General features: G+C 35.9%; 1 protein-coding gene across 2 annotated transcripts in view; it reads right to left on the bottom strand.

Moving 5' to 3' along the window:
• The window catches only part of FAP2 (Chalcone-flavanone isomerase family protein), a 128,416-nt gene that overhangs the window by 52,236 nt on the left and 48,726 nt on the right, over positions 1-27,454 (bottom strand). For both annotated transcript variants that reach the window (XM_089815166.1, XM_089815165.1), the window contains exons 2-3: positions 7,182-7,781; positions 6,729-6,969 (exon numbers count right to left, since the gene is read on the bottom strand). In XM_089815166.1, the coding sequence (XP_089671292.1) occupies positions 6,729-6,969; positions 7,182-7,693 (753 nt within the window). In that variant the 5' untranslated portion in view covers positions 7,694-7,781. The remainder of the gene's footprint in view (positions 1-6,728; positions 6,970-7,181; positions 7,782-27,454) is intronic.

Raw genomic sequence — 27,454 nt, 5'->3', positions numbered from 1 at the left:
CCAAACCTGTAGAATCCATACGCCACATTATGCAAAAACCCTGCACCACAATATGCAAAATCCGTACGACAGATCCCTTCAAAAAACCGTTACACCAAAATATGCTAATGTTACACTGAAAAATCTGTACACCAAGGCGTATGTTGAGTGCTGAGAATGGAAGCCGTATGCCAAATTGGGATTCAATGTCTTCTTCAAAATCCGTATGACCAACTATATGAATTTCTCCTTCATCTCCGTACGCTGAAGGGAACTCGCCAAAATCCGTATGTTGAAGAAAACTCTCAAAATCCGTACGCCGTACTGAGACTTGTTTCCTATGTTACAATCTTGAAATCTGTACGGTGACTTTACCATAGAAATCCGTACATTGGCTGCTTTAGAAAATCCGTACGGTGACCATGTTGGAAAATATGTATGATGGCTGTTTTAAAAAAATCCACACTGAGACCCACAAATTCCGTACAGCAAATAACATATACATGAGGAAATCCGTACGGAAAGCTTTTTAACAAAGCCGTACGGTAACTTAGCCTTAGAATCCGTACGATGACTGGCTCCCAAATCCGTGCATAGCCCTACAAAGAAATTCCAAATCTGTACGGTGCCTATCTGATTGCATCTGAGAAATTCGTACGGTTACACTGCATCTGAAAAGTCCGTACGGTGACAGGGACTCAAAAGCCGTATGGTGACTGCATAAAACCCGTACATAGCCTGCCTGCTAAACACCATACGGTAGCCTTTTAAAACCCGTACACTGCATCTTCATTAGAAAATCCGTACGGCGAGCAATTACAAGCCGTACAATGACTTTAGAAAAGCCATACGATTACCTGAGACAGTGACTTCTCACACTTATTTCATTTTATTTTCTTTTCTTTTTTTTTTTTAAATTCTCTTTTTTTTTTCTTTTTTCTTTTTTTCTTTTTTTTAAATCTCACTTTTGGAACAATTATGTACAATATTTACATATATACAGTACTTACAATCTTTTCTCAGTTGTTCGTCCACAGGAGTGCATTACTTCTTCCATGGTAGACATTCAACTTCAATCGATTCACTGCGTCGGCCACTTCCTTTTCGTCTAGTGTCAATAACTTCATCGCTCCATTATCACCAACTTCCCGTATCTTGTATGGTCCTACCCATTTGATGCTAAACTTCCCAAGTTTGATCTCATTCCGACCGTCGTACTTCAACACCCACTGTCCAAGTTGAAACTTGTTCAATTTCAAGTGTCTATCATGCAATCGTCACTCATCAAGTTTATTTAGGATACATGATCTCTCCATCCGATTTTCCATGTCGCCCGGTTTGTTTCTGAAGCTCGGTACCATGGACTCCGTCAGCTGCCCCTTCTGGCTGTCAATAACACATCCACTCCGTACTGCTGCAACTTTTATTAACCCCTTCTGCTTTGTTTCCTATGCGGACCATATGATGTGTCTTCCTTGCTGCTGGCACCTTTCTGCTATATTTGTGGTTTGACGTAATACTTTCTTCCTGCGCGGTCGTACAGTGGAATCTTTTCTCCTTTTGAGTTTGTACTGTATGTTCTTTCCTTCAGCTTTAGTCATACCTGCGTTTCCTTCTTCGGCTTCTCTGTGTTGCTTCGAACATTCATTTCCTTCTTTGGCTTCTCCATGTTCCTTCGGACATTCATTTCCTCCGTCGGCTTCTCTTTGTTCCTTCGGACATTCATTTCCTTCTTCGGTTTCTCTATGTTCCTTCGGACATTCATTTCCTTCTTCTTTCTTACCTTCATCGATCCTTAACATATTACAACTCGGAAAGAGTTCGTAGTCCTCTATCTGCCAGTGGTAAAGACCGTTCACCAAATCCAGATCGTCGTTTGTCGATCCTCCTTCCAACTGTAGGACTCCCTCCTGATCTGGTTCCATATTCTGCCTCCTTTCATCCTCTTCTTCGAAATCTGATGATAGAGCTTCTTCCCCGACCATTTGAGTGTGTAGATCGATGACGTACTTCCGCCCTTTGCTTTCAAGTAATAAAGTATTTTTCTTCCAATCGCGCTTCGCCTTGGCTTGTATCAGCTACCCTTGGCCTAGAATGGCATCATATCCTCTCCACTTCAGTGGGATCACGACAAAGTCCAACAGGAATGGTTGTGTTCCAATCGTTACTGGTTGTGCTATGAGTATTTCCAATGGCTTGATTCCATGTTGATCGGCTGTTAACAACTGTAAGGTAGGTGGCCACAATGTCGGTTGTCCCAACTTTTTCTAAGTATCCTCTGGTAGCACATTGACACCAGACCCTCCATTCGCGATCATGTCTGTTAGTACAATCCCTAGAATGCCCATTTCGACAACCATCGGATAGCGTCTGGATGAAAGAGCTAACAACATCGAGTCTTCTGCACTTGTGCCCCCCTGTTTCTCCTTTTCTTGCTCTACTAGTTGCTTAGCAATCGGAACTATATTCGTGAGTGTCGTACGGAGTTGAGGCATAGTGAGCAACAGATCATTTATCCTGACGGGTACCTCAGCTTGCAATATTTTTCGTACAATGTTCTGTTCTGCGCAGTTCCGTACGAAGGTACCAGGTGTGTCGTTTCTATCTGCGTTGCTCTTTGGATCTTTGCCCGTGCTTCCTCCAGTCTCTTCTTTTCCTCCATCGGATCGAGGTATAGCTTTGTTTGCTTCTGAGTGATCGCCAGAACTTCTTCCTTGTCCGTCCCGACGATAATCAAGTTTATTGTAGACTTCGAGCACTTAGCATCGTCATGATCGCCAGATTGCATGCGCGGCATTGAACTATTCGCCGACCATTCACATCATACTGAATTCGACTCCTTCCGACATTATTATTGTTGCCACTATTGTTGTTATTTTGCCCTCTGCTATTATTCCTGTACCCACCCGAAGTGGCACCATCAATGTTTGCATTTCCGTTCCCTCCTGATGTGGAAGCTTCCTGTGTCAGGAACACTTGCTGCAGTGTTCTTGTTTTCAAATTGAAAGGGCATTCTTTTATCGAGTGTTCCATAATCTGGCAAATCTCACAAAATTGATCTTTTGGGTAGGATCCCTTCGTATGGCCTTATTTCTTGCACTCCGTACACCATAGGTCATTGCCCTTAGTCTCCTTGTTCATTTTTTGAACTCTTTCATCATCCGAAGCATGTCCTTCTGAAGAGAACGGACTTTCTTGCTGCTACCTTCATCATCGCTACTATCTTCTCCTGAAGGCTCATCGTCATCTGAATCGTATGAGCTGGTCTTCTTCTTCTTCTTTGTCTTCTGTTCACTTTCGAGGTTCAATGCCCAATTGTATGCTTCAGTATATGTCGATGGTGGCACGATCTTCATCTTTTTTCGCAGCTTCGGGTGAAGGCCTTCAATGAACCATCTTTTCTAGAGCCCATCTGCCGGCTTATTCTCCATTTTACTGATTAAGTTCTTCAACCTCCTAGCGAAGACCCGTACTGTTTCATTCTTCTTCTGCTTGGTATTGAATATCTCATTGACGATCTCATTATCATCGCGCAATATTTGAAATTCTGCACAAAACTCCTCCTTAATGTTATCCCAAGTGTTTAATTTTTGCGGATCTGTGTCAGTAAACCAATCAATCGCAACACCCCGTAGGGTGGCTGAAAACTGTCGGACCCATTTGTTCGCATCTATTATGCCATTCGCTCTCCAGATCGTTTCACATGTTTTACAATGTCGAATGGGATCAGCTGCTTCATCACCATCAAATTTAGGCAACTTTTCTTTCGGACCTGCCATTATCACTGTATGTTGGGGGTTTTGTTGTGTACCTGCGCTGTTCGGAACACCCGCACTGTTCTGAGCTCACGCGCTATTTTGAACACCTGCACTATTCTGCACACCCGCATTGTTTTGAACACCCGCGTTGTTTTCTACTTTCGCGCTGCTTTCAACACCTGCGCTGTTTGCAACACCCGCGTTGTTTTTGACTTCCGCGTTGTTTTTAACACCCGCACTGTTTTTGGCTTCCGTGCTGTTTGATGAAGAAGAGGTTTTGTCAACCGAAGTTGTTCGTTCTAGAAGTATATCTCGGACGAAGAGGTCACTCCATGCTCGTGCTCCTTCGGCACTTCAAGCCATGCAAGTCGATCTCCTTCTGTCAGGATTCTCTTCCCATGGCGTAAGCAGGTTCAAAAACTCCTCCCTCGCTTCTTCCACCAAATTGAGCCGCTGTCGAGTCTCTTCCAACAATTTTTCAGTGCTTTTGTGTCTGTTGGTGACTTGCTGAAATCTCCGTCTGCGTTCAGCCTGTTGTGCCAAAATTAAATTTTCCTGTGCTGCATGTAATTCATCCTTTTCATTCAACTTATTCTTATTCTTGTTCAACTAATTCGGCATTTAATCTTCATTCGCCTGCCTGCGTACCAGGTCCATCGAGCAACGGCATCAAATGTTTACCGTACTGGGTAAAGAAATCAACGCACAGACAATAGATATGAATAGCAGAACTTCTTCTTATTATTCGCATATGCCAAAGACATTACATTATGCTTCCATGATGATTTACAATAATCCCGAAGGGTGTATAAATACTTTTCGAACAACCTTCCCGAAGGAGTCCATCGGCCACATACAACATGTCGCTACATAAAAAAGAACCTTCCCGAAGGGACCTGTCGGCTACATAACAATAACCTTTCCGAAGGGACTCGTCGGCTGATACACAATTTCTACCGACGACAATTGTTTGACAAAATGCCTGTCTACAAAACCATGAAAATTTGCAAAACTTTGGCGTAAAATGTTGGTTCAGCTTACTACAATAGAGATTTGTCTCCTAGCATTTTACAAGTGCCCTGGTACCAAGGATGCAAGTACGTCATAAGTTTCCTCCGGTTCCCCCTAACCCTCTCAGTTGAAACATGAAACATCCTTGAAAGCCATATGAAACAGCTCAGAAATATCAAGACAATTGAGGTGAAACGATTTTCCCCAACCATCAAAAGGGCAGTCCCATCATCTCCCATTCAAGAATGTCATTTTAAAATTCACCTAATTTGAATTAAAAGTTAATAAATAAAGTTATTCTCATGTTGGTTCCATGGCAACCCTAAATACATAAACCATAGTCTCTTGCCCAATGCAAACCACACTTTGTAACCTTAAAAAAATTTGCATAGTTTGAAGGGAACAAAATTTGATGATTTTTTGAAGAGCGTAGAAGATTCTAGACCAAACCCAAACTAGTAAAGTGTAACATCAATGAGCATAAAGGAGAAGATGGCCAATTACAAAAGTTAATGTGCATTATTTTTATTTAATTCTTTTGCAAAGTTCTACAGGTTAGATTTTTTAATTCCTTCTTTAACATTTTAGTTTGCACTTAATTCTTTTTTATCCACAATACATCAACAATAGCATTCACAATAATGAGCATGAAATCATCTGTTCTAGGGTGTAGGGTAGGAAGTTTCGGGGCACCTCATCAAATCACCCTACCTTAGCGCTTGTTTGGTTGGGTCATCTAAGAGTTAATGTTAGCAATATATTGATTTGATCATATTTGTTTTTGAAGATGTCAAAAACCCATTATTGACGCATTACTTCATACATATACTTGTTAATTATTACAAATATCATTTAAAAATGAATAACAATAACATCTCCTTTTTCCATTCACTTACTCCATGCATCAATTTTCCAAGTAGCATAATTATGTGGAGTCCAAAGTGGAAATTTAGGAGAACCCATGATGCAAAATGAAAGAACACAAGGGAACAAAGGAGAAAACACCCTCAAGACACCCCCTCCAAAATTTACTCAATCAAAGAATCCCCCAAATAGATGCTTTTGACAATTTATATTTAGTGTGTGTACAATTGCCACTTGTCAAATTGGAACAGAGCGAAATTGTGGTTTTGATGATTAGAACAGCAAATATAAAGCTATAGAAGACTCAACATTGGTTCCATCAATGTTCTTAGGGTTTTTATACTTAAGGTTGTGTGGTAACACCACAATTCTTAAAAGGCAAAATCTACACCTATTTCAGGCCAATTCTGCTCTACTCAAGAACAAACTGACATCTTCACCAAGCCTCTTAGACGTGAAATCTGAGACATTTCAAGGCTATCTTGTTAGTACTTTAAAATAATGATGTAATAAGGGGGCAGCATTGGAATATTCCATTACTGTCTACTTGTGCATTATTTGTTTAATTTTTATAGTGTGTTATCATCTTTTACGGTACGTGTGAAACTGACATCTTAACCAGGCCCCTTGGACATGAAATCTGAAACATTTCAAGGTTATTATGTTAGTACTTCAAAACAATGTAATAAAGGGGGAACTGGATATTCCATTATTGTCTACTCGTGTAATATTTGTTCGATTTTTTGTAGTTTGTTATCATCTTTTAAAATATGTGTGAATAGTTTGTTCTTTGTTATGGAACTCATGAGTGCCTCTTCATGCAAACAGTTCACTGCTCTTCACATGGATAAATTTCCATCTCAAAATACAAATCTAACATTTTATCGCATTTTAATCTCTGATAGCACAATAGCTTGAACTTCAACTCTGAGAAGACTTATAAGCTAGTACAACATTTTAACACTACTGATAGTTTCTATTATGTAATCTTATTTGGCTTAATTCCAATTGTTGAGGATACTTCAAAAAACTTTAAAATTGATTCACATCATGCAACTACAATGTTACAATTAAAGATTAAAATGCACAGACAGATATTGTATCATGTAAATTTACCTGGGATATCAGACTTGTGTTACCACTTCCAGATTCAGTACTGATCAGATCTGCTGGAAAGTTTATGCCAGTCCTGGGCTCAACTACATCTCTGAAGCTTCTGTTTGTCTTCTTTGACAGTTGTGGCATATTGTGTTCTTCAATATGTTCCACTTCACAATAACTTTGTACAGATTTTTCTTTCTCTTTCACGATTTTTGTAGTTGTATCTTCGATTGGAATAGCCAATAAATTTGAAGATCTTCAATCCCTCAATCAAAATAAAAAAATTAAATCAACTTTCTAATTGTGCCATCATAGAGTAGATGACTAGCAAGCCCACTGTGAAATCAAAAACCTATAAATTCCTTAACATTTAGTTTCCATTACTAGACAATACCTATACAAAGAAGATGGATTTGAATTGTCAATAGCACATCCCTTGTTGTAATTTAAAATCAAATCTAAACTTACAAATTGTTCAACAGTGGAAAAAATGCAGCGGCAAGAATGAATAGAGGAAGAGGTGGATAATGTTGACATCTGGTCCATTGATTTCTCAACATGAGTGGGGTAACTCTTTCCAGGATAAATGAAAGTGTACCTCCTTTGCCTATGTGTCTGGTTTGTGTTTCTCGCACATTTCCTTTACCAAAATCAAATACAGAAAGAAATTGATGCAAAAAATGCCATTTCCTATAACTAAATTGTTGCAACCAATCTGATTTCCTAGAACTGACAACAGGCTTACTACTGCTCCTTTTCATCAAACAGAGAAATAATCCATCTGTCATATGGGCTAAAGATGCATGAGCTAGTCCAGTAGTCAGATTACCAGAAGTATAAACCTGGTCAGATAGATGAGGAGAACTGTCAACAATTAAGCCAAGTCCGAACCACCTCTCACTGCTGTAACTAAACGGTGAATGTGACTCAGCTTTAGAGATATATGGATCTCGACCAAGGAGACCCAGTTTGTTCTGCATGTTGTTTTTGTTATAATTCAACTATAAAATTGTGAGTTCGTTACAGATAAAATTTAAATCATAGGAACATCAAATAACTCTGATTAGCCTGCAGAGGAAAATGAAAAAGATGGATGTTAGAAGATTGTTATTCTGCATATTACTGATAACAAAAACAGAGACTGTATTCAGAATTATATAGAAAAGCATTCATTTTTTAAGTCTGAATAAATAGTGCAAGAAAAGAAAACATTGTGATGCTAGTGCATTATTGTTTAAAACTAAAATTACATCCTTTACCTATAGACAAATCATATTTTTCCACTTACCCCAGCATCTTCATAAATCTCTGGACTTATAGTAATACTGAACAAAGCATAAAAGGCAAGCTAATAAGGGATACAAAAGAGTATGCCTATCATATCCCAGGAATGAATTCAATGATGAGAGTCTATTTTTTGAAACATCTCCCATACGCCAAAGGGTTGCAGGAAAAAGGGAAATTAATTAAACATGTTCATTAAGATGTTGGAAAGTAGCAATAAGTTACGAATTATAAGAGAACTCATATTTTATTATTTGGGTCATTATAACTGATTAAATAAGTACTGCTAGACCCAAGGCACAAAAGGTGACTTAAAAAATGACAATTTATCATACTTCTATAGCCCAAAGTAATAACTGTCAAAAAGAAAATAATGTTATTTTATTTCCTCAAAAAAATTATAAAAGGAAAAAATGGTTTCAAAAACGTCTTCTTGCTTATTTGAACCATTTTATTTCATAACATGCATTTTTCTTTCTTTAGCTGTAGACAAATCATATTTTTCCACTTACCCCAGCATCTTCATAAATCTCTGGACTTATAGTAATACTGAACAAAGCATAAAAGGCAAGCTAATAAGGGATACAAAAGAGTATGCCTATCATATCCCAGGAATAAATTCAATGATGAGAGTCTATTTTTTGAAACATCTCCCATACGCCAAAGGGTTGCAGGAAAAAGGAAAATTAATTAAACATGTTCATTAAGATGTTGGAAAGTAGCAATAAGTTACGAATTATAAGAGAACTTATATTTTATTATTTGGGTCGTTATAACTGATTAAATAAGTACTGCTAGACCCAAGGTACAAAAGGTGACTTAAAAAATGACAATTTATCATACTTCTATAGCCCAAAGTAATAACTGTCAAAAAGAAAATAACGTTATTTTATTTCCTCAAAAAAATTATAAAAGGAAAAAATGTTTTCAAAAACGTCTTCTTGCTTATTTGAACCATTTTATTTCATAACATGCATTTTTCTTTCTTTCTTGAGGACAATAACCCTCCTAGCCTTTCAAACAATTCTACACAAGGATTGTCCGTGACCTTTCATCTGATAAAGATTTTAAGTTTTCAATTCTAGGTATCAAGTTTTAAGAGATTTTCAAAAACTATATTGTTTGTTTCAGTCACAAAGACTCTGTGTTGGATGGCTACCTACTTTGCATCATGATTTTCCACATTGGAGGAGCCCTTTGAAGATTCAAATCATAGAGGAAGAGAGGATAGTTGAGAACACCCTTGGTTGCTCCGCCACTAGTACTATAAGTACTCATATCGAGGGAGACAAGTGATTCAAATTGGTTTGGCTCCTTGGCCCCTCGTGAAGGAGAATTCTCTTCTAGAAGCTCATTTAAATTTATTTGTGTTGTTTTTCTAGGATCTTTTCTGCAAATGTAGTAACATTGCCAATGTGATTGATGTTTTCCAAATGCAGATTTGGATCTTGTATAAATATGAGAAGAGGAGACATGTCTCTTCAAGAGACATGTTCCTATAGTTAATCATCTTTAGTTAACTATATGTATAACTCACCTTTAAGCATATATGTAATATTAATATATTAACCATATATGTAATATATTATTATATTATGTATAATATATAATATATATTATATATTATATCTTATGAATAATATAAGACATAAAACAATGTTCATATAAATCATGAATACAAATACCCAATGTAATGAGTATATCACTTCTACTGATGCTATACTTCATCACTCCCTCTTAGCAAGGGAGAAGTGACAAAAACATTTTATGAGATATCAGTATCAAGGATATCTATACACAACCTATTATCTAACTTTAACACTCTGAAATAGCTGACTTGTCAAATAACTACAATCAATTTGTTATGAACACTATCATAACATATATTATGATCTCAAATTGTCTGAAACAATATCTAGAGTAATCATAATGCTTTCGTTATCAATGACTTTCGGCATAACCGGAACAAAAATTGTCATAATAACAGGCCTATCATTTGCAAGATCGTCATCTTACAAAGATTACATTTTGTTTGCTCATTATCATGGTGTCCGGCAAAATCTAGCCCAAAAAACCATGATAACAAGTCTACCATTTATAAGATCGTCCTCTTATAATGGTTACCTTCTGTTTATATATGTCAATGAAAGATTGTCACCTTTCATTACATATCATATGTGAAGTAGTAACCACAATGAACCTAGTCAGAGGATGGTACAAAGAGTTTTCACCTCATACTTCTCTGATAGAGGAGAGCGCATTATAAAGAATTTCTCTTAGAATTTCTCCTCAAAGAGAAGATATCGTCCACAAAGGATTGTATCTCAAAATTTCTCCCCCTGAACATCGATCCTGGGAAGTCAGGTCCTCTAGTCACTTCCTCAAAAACTCTCTTTACTCAAGGATGCCTATCAAACTAATCACTTCCTCATGATATTTGTAGGAGTAGGCCCATAAACATCATGCAGTCACCCACATGTATTTCTAGACTCCCTCTAAGTATCAATCTTCTAGGCTCCTACATTGCCTTCAAAGAAGTGTCATACTCCCTCTTAATGTAGAAGAATCTCATAATCTTAATAATCAAAGATGTTTTCTTCAAGAGCCTCACTTTATCCATCTTAATCATCAGGGTATTTGGAACTACTATCATTAAATTTAATTTGCACAATATTTGGTAGCATATGTAAAGTACCATTCTTCTTTTCCTGTAAGAATATCCTCAAAACATAAAAGAAAAGATCAAAGCAAATTACCCTTATAGTATGTATAGAATTCCAAATAAATGAATAGATAAATGTAAAAAATACAAGTAATTATCTGCCCATAAGGATCATGGAATATCTCCTTTTCTAAGGATGGTTCAAGTGGGAATGGAACATTGACTATTATTCCCCCTCACAATGTAAAATTTTCACTCATTCTTATATTGTTGAAAATTTTTTTATCAAATATGACAACTCTTTTCTAAGTTCCAACTTGCTCTTTTCATCCATTGAAGTTTCAAACATTCATTAAGCTTAATAGTAGAAGTGAACACAAACTCATCCACAATACGCCAATATCTTGATTGAGTATGATTGTGCCACTTGAATGATTCTACAAGTCATACGTCAAGTTTCATTTATCAAAGAGAGTCTCGTAGATAGTTTAATTAGAGTCACAACTTTCTTATGATGTACACAAGGGTTAGGCCCATTCACATAGTTGCATGAATTACAGTCCTCTTGACTGTTACAATTTATCGATCACTGAAGATTCCATCACAACATTGGTTTACTCCCTCTAAATCAATATGATTGATATCACTAACGGTTGATGAAACCATATCTTCTATCTGCTCCCTCAGTCGGATGTGTCAGAATCCTTCTGAACATAAACCTTCTCAGCTTCTAAAAGAAACCTCTCTTTAACAAAGTGTTAAACTCTCTCTAAATCTGATATTAATCCTCCTTTTCCTGCAAGAACATTCTCGAAGGAAAAGATCAAGGCAAATGCTTGTATAGAAAAACAAGTAAGCGAGATATTACAAAGATGAGATAAATAAAATACTCAAGGATAATAAATTCTCATTTGTACATCAATAATTCTTTTATTTGATATTTCGTTCTATTAATCTAAGCATGATCCCAATTATTTCAATATAATAAATATTTAATTTAAGTATATACATTAACCATAGATACATATATTCCATTTTCTATAGATATACTTTAATCGATATTTTCAACACATTATTATTTTCCTATGGAATCAATATAATGTTTCCTAGTTGTAACTTAGGATGTATCTATTGTCCATATACCCTTATAAATTTCATGATTGATGTCATTATTCATAATGACTAGCTTTATTTATATACATTTTTCATATAAAGAATTGATTATCACAAATATTCTCATTTTATTTCAATAAATAAAATCATTTATATTTGTATACCACTTGTAATGTCCAATTTCAAGACTATTATTTATTTACCTTTCAATTTGTATGAGTTTTATATTTTTTTATCTTATCTATTTCAAATGTTATTTAGTAATAACCCGTATTATTTAATACTTACATATACAAATAAGATACTATATACAATCCTTCATTAAAAAATAAAATACCTTTTTAATATTTATTTAATTATAAAAATAAATTCATATTGTCATACCTTATCGATGCCTCCTTACCTCACCTTTTCACGTGAGAGATAAATAGTCACATGATGGATATTGATCGTCCTCCTTCTATGAATGCTACGTGGAAGTGGATGGCTTGACAATTGGCTTTCCTTTGGATCCCCATTCACACATCACTTTCCTTGCCACCTTCAATTGTATTTGGGGTGAGATCAATAATGGTTTCCCATTTATAATTATTTATCCTCTTTTCTTGCTTGTTCGATGGAGTATTAATAATATTTATTACCATTGATTATGGTCAATGCATAAGGTGTTCCCTTTATTTGTCCTTTGTTGTGCAGTTAATGATTTCCTTCTTATCCTGAATTCATCTTTCCATGTTTTTCTTTAATCCTCAAATGTTCTTTTTATTTAGTTCAGTGTTCCCTTATGCTTCTAGGCGAATATGGAGTCTTCAGATATTACACAGCATCTCCCACACTTTGAGATAAGTAACAACATTAATATTGTCTATTTTTGAGGTCTCACAATAACCAAACATGCGCTATTTACACAATTGATCATTCCATCACTTGGATATAGCGTACGATAATTTCTATCCTCACGCCAAATACTCCATTTCCCAATTACAACGCACGTCATTTACAATCTTCACAAGCAGATGAACCAATAGGCACACAGTCTTTCAACAATTTATCTCATACTTTATACTTTAGCGAAACTATAGTATTTTCTGCCAATGAGTATAAATATAAACTTATGACTAATAAAAAATTCTGATAAATAATTTTTGGCTCTGAAAATGATAAACCCCTTTTGTAAATATGTTCTTTGTGAACTTATTCAAACCCTTCACTTCTATTTGTATATTCATTGTCGACACTGTGAACCCTTGCCATTGTTATAGATTATGGATTCTGACTCTATGTGCTAGTTACTATTTTTGCGAAGTAGTCTCTGGCGTATTCGATTTTGACAAATGTGACCTGTATTGTTTTGGCTATCAAAAATGGCAATGTGCATCGACTTCCTATATACTGATTTTCCAACAAGGACGAGTCGCACATTTGTTTGTATGTGATTGTGAGAGATGTATGTCAAGTGTATCTTAATATCAAATTCTTTCCAATTTAATACAATCTAAATTCAATAAGAATAGATATATCAATTTCCAGAAACATATAAATCTGAGATGGGACACAAATTATTATATTTGACCAATGGTCATGAGGCATGTTAGGTACACAATTGGTCAATTTTTTATCTTTGGTGTTTGAGGTGTCATTGTATACCCAAGAGACTTCTAATCTTCGATGCCTTGCTAGTACCATTCCGATTTGATTTTCTCTCTATCATTTTATAATTTCAGACCCCCTTGGATTTACTTGATAACTAATATTCCTTTCTTGAATGGCTACATATTATTTTCTTACATTTGCAGCCTGCTTTGATACCATGTTGTTTTTCTAGGATTGTTTCTGCAAATGTAGTAACATTGCCAATGTGTTTGATGTTTTCCAAAGGCAGATTTGGATCTTGTATAAATATGAGAAGAGGAGACATGTCTCTTGAAGAGACATGTTCCTATAGTTCATCATCTTTAGTTAACTATATGTATAACTCAAAGTTAAGCATATATGTAATATTAATATATTAACCATATATGTAATATATTATTATATAGTGTATAATATATATAATATATATTATAAATTATATCTTATCAATAATATAAGACATAAAACAATGTTCATATAATTCATGAATACAAATACTCAATGTAATGAGTATATCACTTCGGCTAATGCTATACTTCAACAATTTGGGTGCCAACTTGTTTGTTTACAAAGGTGATAACCTCATATTTATTTGGCTCCCTCGGAGCAGTTGCAATCAATGATCATTGATCTCTTGCTTGTAATTGTAATTCCAATTTGGAAATGGAATTTACAAGATCCTCCAAAGTTAGTCAGGTTCACCCAAATTTGTGAACTCTCTATTTTAAGACAAATTTTCTAATCACTGATCAATATATTGCAGATAATGTGTATCTGATATTTCCATCTTTGATCTATGTTGTGAGTTGTCTATGTATTTACGCTTAATATAATTTACATAAAACAATATATTGGATTATAATATTTGAAGCTCGAAGCTATTTGCATGTCTTCAAGTCTATATTGTCTTAATCTAATTAAATATTCTTGATGCAAACTATTCTAGATAACAATCCGATGTTTGACTTCTGCAGAGACGATTCAGCTGCAAATATTATTTGATGCGATTAAGTTCTCTAACTGGAATTGACAATTCTAATCCATTTGGCACAACTATTGGAAGACCCTAGGTCAAAGACCTACATTTAAGGCTTGAAAGGATCGAAGAACTATCCCTCAAATCACAATCCAAAAACTTCTTAGAATTGGTGATGGATTTGAAAGTGTCATGAGACTTGAGCATATTAGAACTTGTAATTATAGAGCATTTATCATTGTCAATTGTGAAGAACAAGATTGATAAGCAAGTGCAAAGTCTATTGTCACAAAAGCGTAAATTCATTATTGTAGAAAGTCACTCATATATTCATCTGTTAACGATGTGCGCTCATGAGTATTTGAGAATAATTGCATCTAAGGAATAAATGTCAGTCCGGCAAGAACACCACCATTATGTCCCTCACGCGAGATTTGGCATAATCCTTCAAGAATATTACAAAGTAAAGTAGTAAATTGAGTATTAATGCTTGAAGGAGGGACTACTATCAACAGTATTGAGCAACGAATTTCAGTAACCATCTTATACTGCAACTCATACTTTCATTAACCAAGCAACTCCTCAGCAAAGGATACTATCGCAAAGACACATTGGGAGATTATCAATGGAGAAAGTAAGCATGTTGCAGATTGAAGACTGTTATTTCAGCTTGACTCACCATTGCAGTGATCGAGCAATTGGACTATTTGGAATTGGAGTTAGAGGCAATCAGGAGTTAATGAATTGTGGAGCCTAAGAATTGCACACTAAGCTATGTTTGATTTAGGACATTAGAGAATTTGTTTGAGATCAATGTGCAGTGTTACAATACTTAAGGAGGAGCCTTTGGTTGTTAGTCATGGCACTTCCCAATGCAGAGAAGCAATCGTTATAATTTTCAACACGTTATTGGATAGGTAGGCAGTGAAGCAGTCATCAGGTTTCTTCAGAGGAACAATTGCTCTAAGATGTTATATCATGCTTGTGGCATTGCAAATATCATATCGGACTAAGGTTATAATCATCCAAGAGAAAACAAGATTAGGTGATTCTATTAGCAAATTCCTTTGAATCTATAGGATAGTGTGTCAATTATTAAGGTTTACCTTTACAACTATGCTCGAACTACTTTGGAAAGCAAGATTTGTATTAGATACCATCAGGAACATTACAAATTTGTCAAGTGATGGGTCATTCAATAAAGGAGCATCCATATAATTTGATAAAACAAGTTCTTTTCAAACAAGGAGACTTCAATCCATTATAAAACCCAAAATGTATTGTCCAATGATTATGGAAATCCATGAGGGCGGAATCCAATACAATACAACTCCAGAGGACGTCCTATCATATAGTGTCTACAAAGTAGCGATGGGGACATTTTGCGAGAGATTGCCAAAATAAGAACGACACCATATAATTATTGTGCAAATGATGTGGACTGCGTAACCATACAGACACCAAATACCTAAGGCAAAAGGATATTATTATGTTGGGATGGGTTAGCACCATCTTTTATAGATGGGATTGACAGCTGTAAGTTAGATGTCATGACCCCTTTCTAGAGTGGACATCAGAAATGATAGAGTTAGCCTATCAGGGAGTCTCGTAGGCTAGCAGTGGTGTTTAGAGACTCAATCAGGGTATACAGTGTTCGGATCTGGAGTTTCAGACAGTAGGAAGGTAGTTGAGAGCAGTTCCTTAATTGTAGAAGTTTCCTACATTTTGGGAGGTGGAGATGGGTTATAGTCTTGAGTCTCTATGAGATCATTCTATGGTTTCAGTTTCGGGAGATTTGGATACATTCCTATTTTTTAGGAGTATCCCTAATTTTGAGGGATGAGACTGTCAATTATTTTAGATTATTCGGCATTAGTCACAGGAGGTGACAAGTTTAGTTTCACCTTGTAGAGGTGTTTTGGCTATCAATTTGCTATTTGGGAAATATTTTAATATATTTAAATATTCTCCTAAGTTAGCATTTTAATAATTTAAATAAGGCTAAGTTATAGCCATTTTGGAGTAATAAGGGGTTCTTTGGCCTCATCTGGGTGAATATCCCTTGGTGTAAGAGCTCGTTGGAAAGGTCTTGAACTTTTCTAAATATTTCTCTTTTGACTCAGAGCATTTCAGTGGACGGATTTCTTTCTATTGGGGAAAAGGTCATTTTCTGGATACTTGACCACTTTAAAAATGAGAAACATATTATTTTATAACCCAACACCACATGGGGACACTTTTAGGGTTTGAGCTAAGTTTGGTGGGTTATAAGAAGGTAAAGACAAAGTTCGAAGGCATGATTGATATATTACATCTTGGATTTGTGATTTGGGCTCTGATTGAGCTTTCAGCACTTGGGACGCCAACCCCACCTACTTTGCCTGTTTGGGACGTAGCCCCCAAAACAGTGGTTTGGATTTGTTGGAGTCAGAAGAATCTTGGAGATTGTGCATTGTTTCTTCTAGAGAACGCAGTATTGAGTCAGAGTTTTAGCTGGGGTTTGGGTATTCTATCCATGTGTGGGCATTTTGCAGTTGTACAGCAGTACTTGGCAGCCATATTTAGAGTTGTACGGCAACACCTGGCAGCCATATTCCTTCCCACGTGCAAAAATAAAGAGCTAGATCCTGGCCATAGCTTCCTTCTGGGCTCGTATTTCTCCTTCACGCCTTCAAGTTGGGTTTATCCTTAGTTGTAATCATCTGGATATTATTGTAAATCTTCATCTGGTTAAAAATTAGATTTTATATTCAAAAATCTGCTTGAAGCGAAATTGCTTTGGAATATATTCTCAAAACTGGTTCATGTTATTGTACTTCTGTTATTATTTATTGAAAAATTATCAAAAACATAAAACAATCAAACTCTTCTGCAACTTCCATCTAGTTCTGCAAGAAAATTTTAATAAACAGGGAAAACAAATTTAAAAATAATAGAATTACAGCAGATCAGCAAAAGAGATCCATCAAGGATCTTTCAGTGGTATTAGAGCCTAGAACTTGCCAGCCTGTTGGAAAAGAAATCAGTTCAGTTACAGGCCAATACCATGGCTAGAAATAAAAATGGGTGCTCTAAGGTTTCATCTTCGTTAAAAAGTACAAGTAAGATGCCTCTTGCCAAGACAGTCAATGTTGCAGTTATGAGCAGCTACCATCAGTATTCTTCTCTTCCTAAGGAGATACGCAACCTCCTTTCCTTTACAAAATTTATGGGTGTACCTGAAGCAGATGATAACTGGGTACCTACAAGCTCCTTTTAGCAGCAAAAAGCGAAAGAAATATTAAATGATAATAAAGAAGCCATTGGTCACAAATTGGAAGAGATTACAATCAAGGGACAAACCATTAGAGATGTTGGAAATGTGACACCAAGGTGTGAGGCCTATTATGAAATTTGCAACAGCAGTTCAAATCATGAGGCAACATTTATTTCAAATGGAGGTAATGATGTTGATGATGGTATTCAACTTAAGAATGGGATGACAAGTTTAGTATGCAGGCAGTCTGATTTTGAATCTCATAGAAGCCAAGTTGAAGACTTCTTTGAGCCACTTCTATCTAAGCATGTGAAGAATCAAGATGGGGTGTTGTTTGATGATTGGAATGGAAGCATGGAGGAGGCTCCCAAAACTCTGATTTGGGGCAGCAATAGCTTACACCCTCCTTCTTGTAATATGGTAACTCTTTCACTTGGGAATAGAAATGAAGGCCTGTATGCAAGTGGTGGCCATGAGGCTTTCTATGATAATACACTTAAAGGGGTCAAAAATATAACTAGAACACATCATATAATAACTCTGAAGTTCATAAAAGCAGTGACACAACTTCATTACCGCAAGATGTGGCATCCTTTGGTCAAGAAGAGAACAATGATTTGTATTCTATATTTGAGGGTACACATGGTGCAAGCATGGGACGTGATGATGGGAATGGTACAAGTCATCATAAGCCTGATTTTGTGTACTTTGAGGTAGATGATATAAAACATTGTCAAAGGTTGACTAAATATTGGTTAGATAGAGCTATGCAAGCAAAGATACTTGCTGCCCAAGCAAGACAACGTCTCCAAAGAGTCAAAGAATGCCATAATCAGATAGATGATGCAAGGAAACAAAGGGAATCATCCATTAGAACTTTATTTCTTCCAACGGAAGAAGAGGCCAGCGTTGATTTGGATGGAACAACAGGTAATACAAAAGGTTAGGATTATTTTGGTGAGTTTGCATAAGAGAGTAATCCAGACATAAGTATTTCAGAGGGTGATGAGACTTCATGTCATGATGAGTCTCATTTCTTAGACCATACCCTAGAAATTAGAGTAGTGTGTACTCATAGTGACATTGAATCCCAAGATCGTGATTCGGTTGTATGTGCAAACACATGGGGAGTTGATGAGAGTGAGCATAGTGTGGTGACAGCAGTTTCATCATTGACAGAGGAGGTGGTCTCAAAGGTAAAAAGTTGTAGTACTGTAAAGGAGGACACATGCATTAGTGAATGCATACTGGATACTCCTTACAGGGATGTACATGACTCCGACATAGTATTCTACCATAGCACAGATTCAGAGGTAATACACATGCCTGAGAACTATCATTTTCAGACTCCTCATCGCTTGATTAGACAACTTAGGGTTGATGACAGGAGGGTAGACATAGTGGTTGAGCACTTTGATGTCACTCGACAAATGTTATCTACACTTAGTTGGAGTGCTCTTATGACTGATGAGCAGGATAGTGGAGGATTTTCCATGGCAGATTTCCATGCTCTTCATAAGGCTATGGGGATATTGAAACAAGACTTATACTATCTGTGTTGCGATAGTGCACTCCCATCTTCAAAGGATAGAATTACTGACTGTAGGCACCTGACTCAGCAGTTTGGGAGGATTGGTTGGTGGGACCAGCAAACGATCCAGCATTATGTCAAGCAGTTTCCAACATGGGCTATCACATCTATATCACAGAGACCTCATCCGTGATCATGGTTACAGGATGATGTGGGTATTAGTAGACATGATGCTTTGGACGATTATTACTTTCGTGGTGGTATCACAGTGGTTGCAAAGAGATATGGCATGGTAGAGGTTTCCAATTATCACTATTTATACCTAATGGATGGGTATTGGTTCAGATGGTGTTGGAATCTAGGTGTTGTTTTGTTTGACGCCTTGTCTCAGAGGGATTCCAGTATGTTACCACCTTGGTTGTGGGAACACTCTCATCCAGTGGGGGATCCTAGTATTATCTTATGCAGTGCATTTAATTGGGCGATCCTTGATGTGTTGCTTCATATTGCACACCTAGGAGTGTATATCAGAGTGGTGCAACAGGAGTTTATTCATTGCTTGTGGACAAGCAATCTCCGAGAATGAAGGATTGTCATGTCCTCTTTCTAGAGTGGACATCAGAGACGATAGAGTTAGCCTATCAGGAAGTCTCGTAGGCTGGCAGTGTTGTTTAGAGACTCAGTCAGGGTATACAGTGTTCGAATTTGGAGTTTCAGAGAGTCGGAGGGCAATTGAGAGTAGTTCCTTAATTGTAGGAGTTTCCTACATTTTAGGAGGTGGAGATGGGTTATAGTCTTGAGTCTCTACGAGATCATTCTATGGTTTCAGTTTTGGGAGATTTCGGGAGATTCGAAGACGTTCCTACTTTTTAAAAGTATCCTTAATTTTGAGGGATGAGACTGTCAGTTATTTTAGATTATTCGACATCAGTCGCAGGAGGTGACAAGTTCAGTTTCACCTTGTAGAGGTGTTTTGGCTATCAATTCGCTATTTGAAAAATATTTTAATATATTTAAATATTCTCTTAAGTTAGCATTTAAATCATTTAAATAAGGCTAAGTTATAGCCATTTTGGAGTAATAAGGGGTTTTTTGGCCTCATCTAGGTGAATATCCCTTGGTGTAATAGCTCGTTGAAAAGGTCTTGAACTTTTCTAAATATTTCTCTTTTGACTCAGAGCATTTTGGTGAACGGATTTGTTTCTATTGGAAAAAAGGTCATTTTTTGGATACTTGACCACTTTAAAAGTGAGAAATATATTATTTTATAACCCAACGCCACATGGAGACACTTTTAGGGTTCGAGCTAAGTTTGGTGGGTTATAAGGAGGTAAAGACAAAATTCGAAAGCATGATTGACATATTACATCTTGGATTTGTGATTTGGGCTCTAATTGAGCTTTCAGCACTTGGGACACCAACCCCACTTGTTTTGCCTGTTTGGGACGTAGCCCCCAAAACAGTGGTTTGGATTTGTTGCAGTTAGAAGCATCTTGGAGATTGTGCATTGTTTCTTTTGGAGAACGCAGTATTGAGTCAGAGTTTTAGTTGGGGTTTGGGTATTCTATCCACTTGTGGGCACTTTGCAGCTGTACGGCAGCACCTGGCAGCCATATTCCTTCCCACGTGCAGCAATAGAGAGTTGGAGCCTGGCTGTAGCTTCCTTTTGGGCTCGTATTTCTCCTTCACACCTTCAGGTTGGGTTTATCCTTGGTTGTAATCATCTAGATATTATTGTAAATCTTCATCTGGTTACAAATTAGGTTTTATATTCAAAAATTTGCTTGAAGCGAAATTGCTTTGATTGTATTTGGAATATATTTTCAGAACTGATTCATGTTATTGTACTTTTTTTATTAATTATTAAAAAATCATCAAAAACATAAAACAATCAAACTCTTCTACAACTTCCGTCTAGTTCTGCAAGAAAATTTTAATTAACAAAGAAAACAAATTTAAAAATAATAAAATTACAGTAAATCAGCAGAAGAGATCCATCAGGGATCTTTCATTAGACTCCTTGCAGTATCTATACACCCAAGACATTTTGGCAGAGATTGGAGTTGATTGTAGTGATTCAGGTACCTATGGTTGTTACCATCTCCACAGTGCAGTTGGGTGTGAGTATCAGTTTGATGGGAACTCAGGTGTGGACAAAGTTGGTGTTTCAGTTGGGTTGAGTTCTAATAAGTTATTGCCTTCATCAGCGCTTAGGGTCAGTTTTCAGATGATTTTGATGTTGATGCCCATCATTTGGGTGTTGGTGCTACATGAGTTGCTTGTACACGATAGGGATAGTACACAATTCTACCTTTGGGATCCAAGTGGACTGTGATGTTCATTCTACTCCGAGATTTCTTGGGAAGAAGAAATATTAGGGAGGGAGGACTGTAATGTCCCCATTTTTAGCAGGTTCCTACAATTGGCTTGGTCAGTTCACCATCACGACCCATGTGAGCTGAAAGTGGGATTTGAGGGTCTCAATTGTGTGGTTATAGAATTTCCAACTATGATGTGTTTTGGCTTTCCTTGAGGAACTTACTATTTATAGTAAGTCAATCTGTTCGCTCCAATGAGCTCAGTTGCGTTAAAGGACTTCGCTGATGCTCTCAATTTTTATTTAGAGCTTCCAGTTTGAGCTCCAAGAATCTTGGAGGGAGCGTCTATTTATATTAAGTCACCCCGTCAGGTTCATTCATCATCTTTCATCATTAAGATCACTTTGGTGTTGTCAGATTTTGATTTTGATGCTTCTTTAATTGTTTTCAAAAGATGGGTGAAAAAATATTTTAATATATTATTCATCTAAATACGCTGAGGTTGCTATTTTTGTTGGTGTTGTTGGTTGGTCACCTCAGTATCATAGCTCGTTGAACCAGAACAAAAAGTTTTAAATCGTGGGAATAAGAAACAGTGGCCTTGCATGTCAAAATATGAAGTTATGGTGGAAAAGGTCATTTTTGAAGCCATAAGCAATTAATAAATTATATTAATGGCACTTTATTATATTTTAATGTTGTGTATAGGAAGCTTCTCAAGTGGAGTTCTTTTGGGAAACTAGTGTCTTTTGGAGATTATAAATATGAGGACATTTGATGCAAAAAGCATTCAATTATTTGATAATCTTATTTTGCTTTGTCGTCTTTGTGATGTTTCTGAAGTCTTGATTTTTCTGTGCCCTTGCTGAAGTGTAAGGATTTGGGATCTACAGCTAAAGTATCGTAGATTCAATTCTGAGAATTATTCCAAGATTTCTTAGCAAATTGTGCTGAGGTATACAATTGCCTTGTTTTCCTACTGTATTAATTGTTGCTAAGGAGAAGTTTAATTTTTCTTGCTACTGGAGATTGTTTTGGAATTTGTGAAGGCATTCGCTGGAATTGTTATATCAAATTGTGTGTTGGTTAATTTGGAGTTGGTTGGGCATCGTTTATATTGGTTGTCAGGAATTATTTTCTTCCTACACTTTGAGACCAGCATATCTACAGTTGCATTTGCTTGTTGGAGAATTCTTTTGTTGTTGCTAGTCTTCATTTCAGAGGGTTTTCGAAGCATGTCTACATGTAAGTTCATAGACTGTAACTTCTAATTTTTTTGGGTATTGTTGATTTATATAATAGGGGATATTTTACCAATTGGGTTGTTGATATTTTGTAAAAATACTCAATATCTAAATTGGTACTAAAATCTGGAATTTTCAGCTGTATATTCCCTATGTAATTTCCAAATATTTGAGTTCAAATTATTATTGCAATATCTTCTATGTTGCTGCTATATTGTTGTATCAAAAATTGCCAAACATTAAAAACAAAAAAAGAATCAATTTTTTATCACAAATTGTTTGAGAGACAGCAAGGTTCATTACAGTGGTATTAGAGCTTGCTTGCAAAGTGTTTGACAAAATGTCAAACAACTAAATTATAAGAGAATTTTGTGTTTGATGAAGTTATAACCAATCGGGTTATTACAATGGTATCAGAGCTTGCTTGCAAAGAGTTTGATGAAAATGTCAAACAACTAAATTGTAAAAGAATTTGGTGTTTGATGAAGTTATAACTAGTTGGGGTTATTACAAAATTGGTGTACATTCCTAGTATGGCCAAGATAAAATTCACTTACAAAATAAATAAAAACCAGACTTAGTCAGTATTCGATGTGATGTATATTTTCCTACTTTTCCTTTCAGCATTTCTTTCCAGCTTTGCATCTCGATCATTCAAAAAGTAAGTAAAAACCAGACTTGGTAGTCACTATTTGATGCATTGTATTTTTTGCTACTTTTCCTTCCAGCATTTCTTTCCACCGTTTGTATTTTTTAAGCTTTGCATCTACATCATTCAAACAACTAAAACAAAAATCATAAAACCTCAAAAACCAAAAATAAGTAAAAAAACAGGGAAAAAAAAAAACCAGACTCGGTAAAAAAACCAGAATTTGCAAAACTTGAATTCCAGGGATGGCCATTACTCAATTAGTCATCTCTGATAGCACTTAAATATGCCTTTTCTAATAACAATACCAAATCTTCATAAAATATAATAGTATATCCTAGATGTGCTGACTGCTATTTGTTGTAGACGAGGGACAACAGAAAATAAAAATGAAAAGGTTGTGTTCTTGAAAAAACAACCAAAATCTTTAAAACATAGTTTCTAGACTCAGACTCAAAGAGAACTTGACAAGCCCGAAATTTTCAACTCGGCAACTTAGAAAGAACTAAAAACTAAAATCTCTTGAAAAACTTATTTGTTTGTAAATATCAATTATAAAGTATCTTTACTATAAATTGACATCTTGAAAGAGAAAATGCATGGTTGTATAGACAAAACACATGAAAAATGCATTTCTAACAAGTGTTTTACCTGCATCGACATTTTTACTCATGGTTTTTTGTGCCTACAAAATGCAAGACTTAAACTTCAGAGTACTCCCCCACAAAAAGAAAGAGCTTTTTACTCTGAGAGTTTGCAAACTATGCTTTAAGTTTAAGACACCAATTGCTTACTTCAGTGAGCTAGTGATCAAGTCAAAGGGAAACCCACTCGCAAGCAATTGATACAAGTACCAATTAACAAGAGAAACAATTTTCTACAAGCAATTTCTACAGCAGATACCAACCAATAAAGAAAATAATTTTACAATTTATTCCGAATGGCACTGTCTTCAAAATGAACAAATTATTTTAGAAGTTCTGACATGTAATATCTGTAAATTCCATTGAAGCTCAAATCAACTTTTGGGGGAAGCCAATCGTGAGAAACGGAAAGGTTTCATCTCCTAATCACAAATTAACTAAAAGGGTTCTTATCCTCAAAAAAGAATATTGATCTTATGCTCTGCAAACAAAGTTTGCAGAACAATAGAATGAATTGCTTTTCCCAACAATTCCTCTTTTATCCATTTTCGGGCAACCCTTAAAATTAATTTTTTTTAAATTGTCATTTCGTGTTGGAGAAAAACTTTAGTACGAAATCCCTAAAGGAAATCAATTTCTATGGTGAAATATCTTCCCTAGCTAGTTGTAGGTGGAACTACACAAGTTACACACTTGGATTAATCAATAGGATAATTTGTGAAGTCTTGCAAGTATGACAAATTATCAAGTTATTATAAGAGAGTCAAATGGAGTTGTGAAGGTTGAGTTTTCTAAGAACCTCTGCAAGATCTAAATTCACCACTGTAACATCCCTTGTAAATATGATCACAATCTGTTGATATGAAGTTCAATGAATACTATCAAACATTTAGCTTACAATGTTGGAAACCACTGTTATGAATTTTCTGATTGTCTTTTTTAAGTTTGAAGGCTGCAAATGAAGTTATGCAATGCTTTTGACAATGCAAGGTTGCGATAAAAATGATATACTAGTTGTTTCAGACCTTTGACAAGCATATACATGACTGAAATTAACTAGTCAAGCTTGTTGACATAAAGACAGACACTTGTCATCCATTCCAATGTACACCTACAGCCACTAGGCATTTAAGCAAACAGTTCACATAAAAGCAATATTCTGATAATAAACTGAACACGAACATGCTTGAGATTTCTCACTTTAATGCTAACTTTGCACAAGACAATCTTATACACTATTTCCAAAGAATGTCTTTTACAATGGTAATAACATGCATAAGAAATTTGTTCAAAAATTTATTGACAAGAACCCGTAGCTGACTGCAGTAAATATCTGTCATCCCAATTTGAATTGCTGCTTCCTGGTAATTTTTATCAGTTGATGCCAGAGCTTGAACCATTAATGGGAAGCTCTCACACGTCAAAATGGGCCTCACCAATGCTGCCACCAAATTGGATGCTGCTGCCCCAATAACCTGCAGCTATCTAAACCCCATATGCAGCCTCTTTCTAATGCTGTGATCTGCAATAAGATAAAACCTCTTAATGGACTTCTTCTCATAAATTTCTGCAACTGATTGAAGCAACCCTGGTCTCTAAATGAAGCCAACAACTGGCACAATTCGTTGTGTGTTTTACTAACTCACTATGTTGAAAAAACTTGGAACAAATCACTATTCTTCAAGCTCAGTATTTGAAACCCTTGTTTCAACTTCTTCTCCACACAAACAAGCAAATCCACAATCATGAATGAATTAATATTCTCATATGAAGGCTTTTATAATATTTCATCTTCACAAATTGACCAAGTAGCTTCTCTTTCACTTTACACATAACTCAAATGCATTGGCTTTTGATGTAGGTTGACTTTCATCGTTACTAATTAATTCATTAAATGCCAGCTCATGTGAGATACTACTTGGCTTTTGTTTTAAATCATTAAATGATGTTTTTCGTGTGCTCGCGTTGATTTAGGAAAACATTAAACAATTAGTCCCCTTTAGTATTATAATCATTTAATGCACTCTTGAAGTCACTTGGCCCCACTCATTAAATAACTTTTGATAATTAATTATTAATAATTAATACCTCAAACTTGAGCTAATAACTTATTCCACTTAATCAACTGATGAAGTCAGCTCCTACAGTCCAAGTGCACTACCAAAAATAGCAACTCGGCATAATTTTACAATAAATAGCAAGTCTCTCAAATTGAGCCAACTGACAAATGAATCAATCGCTGCACATACCATCAATCTAAGAGCCCCCTATAGATAAAGCAAATATTCAACAATGACTTACTATAAATCGTAAGTCTCTAAATAATTTATCCAATCGACAATATTGAATCTCAATGCTGCCACCAAGTTGTTTGCACTTCTAAAAACCGAAACCTTGACTTTCCTGGAATAGACACTTACTTTAAAATGGTAAGGGCAAATCTGACTCAAACGAAGAGCAATCGTGAACATCCCTAACCATTGGAGTGGGAAAATAGCCACTGACTCAACTAACTCAACATTGGCCCTGTTGGGTAGATAGTTTGCAACCAACAATTTGTTAAAATTCAATTGCAAAATAGGTAGACCAGCCACATCGTATGAGACAGAATCTCTCCTACCTTTAAGGGAAGGCCCCCCCTGCTCACCGTTCCTTGGATCAACTCAAGGTAAGCAAGAACTTAAGAGATTTTGAAAGGGTATTACCAATATTCTTTCCTCTTAACTTTCAAGAAAGAATCCACTTACCCGCAGAACGAATAATGGGCAAGATAAAATCTCTAACTACACTTTTATTTAATAGTTTGAAACAATGATACAGATAAACCAACACTAACTCAAAGGCTAGTTGAGAGCGTACCAGTTTGGCTCTAAGTCCTATTTTGACCCATTCTATAAGAATAACCTCTACTATTGGGATGCAAAGACTTCCAGAAGTAGGGAATTCTAACTATTTTTGTGAATTGAGAAGGTAATATAAGCTTCTAGTCTATATATTACCATAATCACTCCCATTCAATGCTTCGGCTTCGATTATTTCTTAACTCCTTTTGCTCAATTATTCAAACCATACAACAATAACATGAATCAAAGAAGACGGACACAAATTACAATCAAAGCTTCCAATTTGCACTTATCACAACTGCACTCAATTAAAGTTCAGCTCTAATTGCTTCTTTGTATTCGCCTTTCATCAAAATAAAACTACACAATCAAAGTTATGATTGCAATATTCTTCAAAAATTTCTAGTATACAAATAAAAGATGATTTTTTACAATGAGGGGAGGCACTCCTTATATAGATAAAAGACGTGAGAAAAAGGAGGAAAAAGTGGGAGCAACTCAACCACTTTGACCTAGTAAAACTAGATGAGAACAATTATTGGATTACATGTCTGAAAGACATGTAAATCGAATTACATATAATTGCATC

The sequence above is a fragment of the Cupressus sempervirens genome, chromosome 2, assembly GCF_028749045.1.
Source record: "Cupressus sempervirens isolate cs-2001-9-10 chromosome 2, ASM2874904v1, whole genome shotgun sequence".
NCBI classification, from domain to species: domain Eukaryota; kingdom Viridiplantae; phylum Streptophyta; class Pinopsida; order Cupressales; family Cupressaceae; genus Cupressus; species Cupressus sempervirens.
Note: the sequence above shows the minus strand (reverse complement) of the source record. Positions and strands in the feature narration are given on the sequence as shown.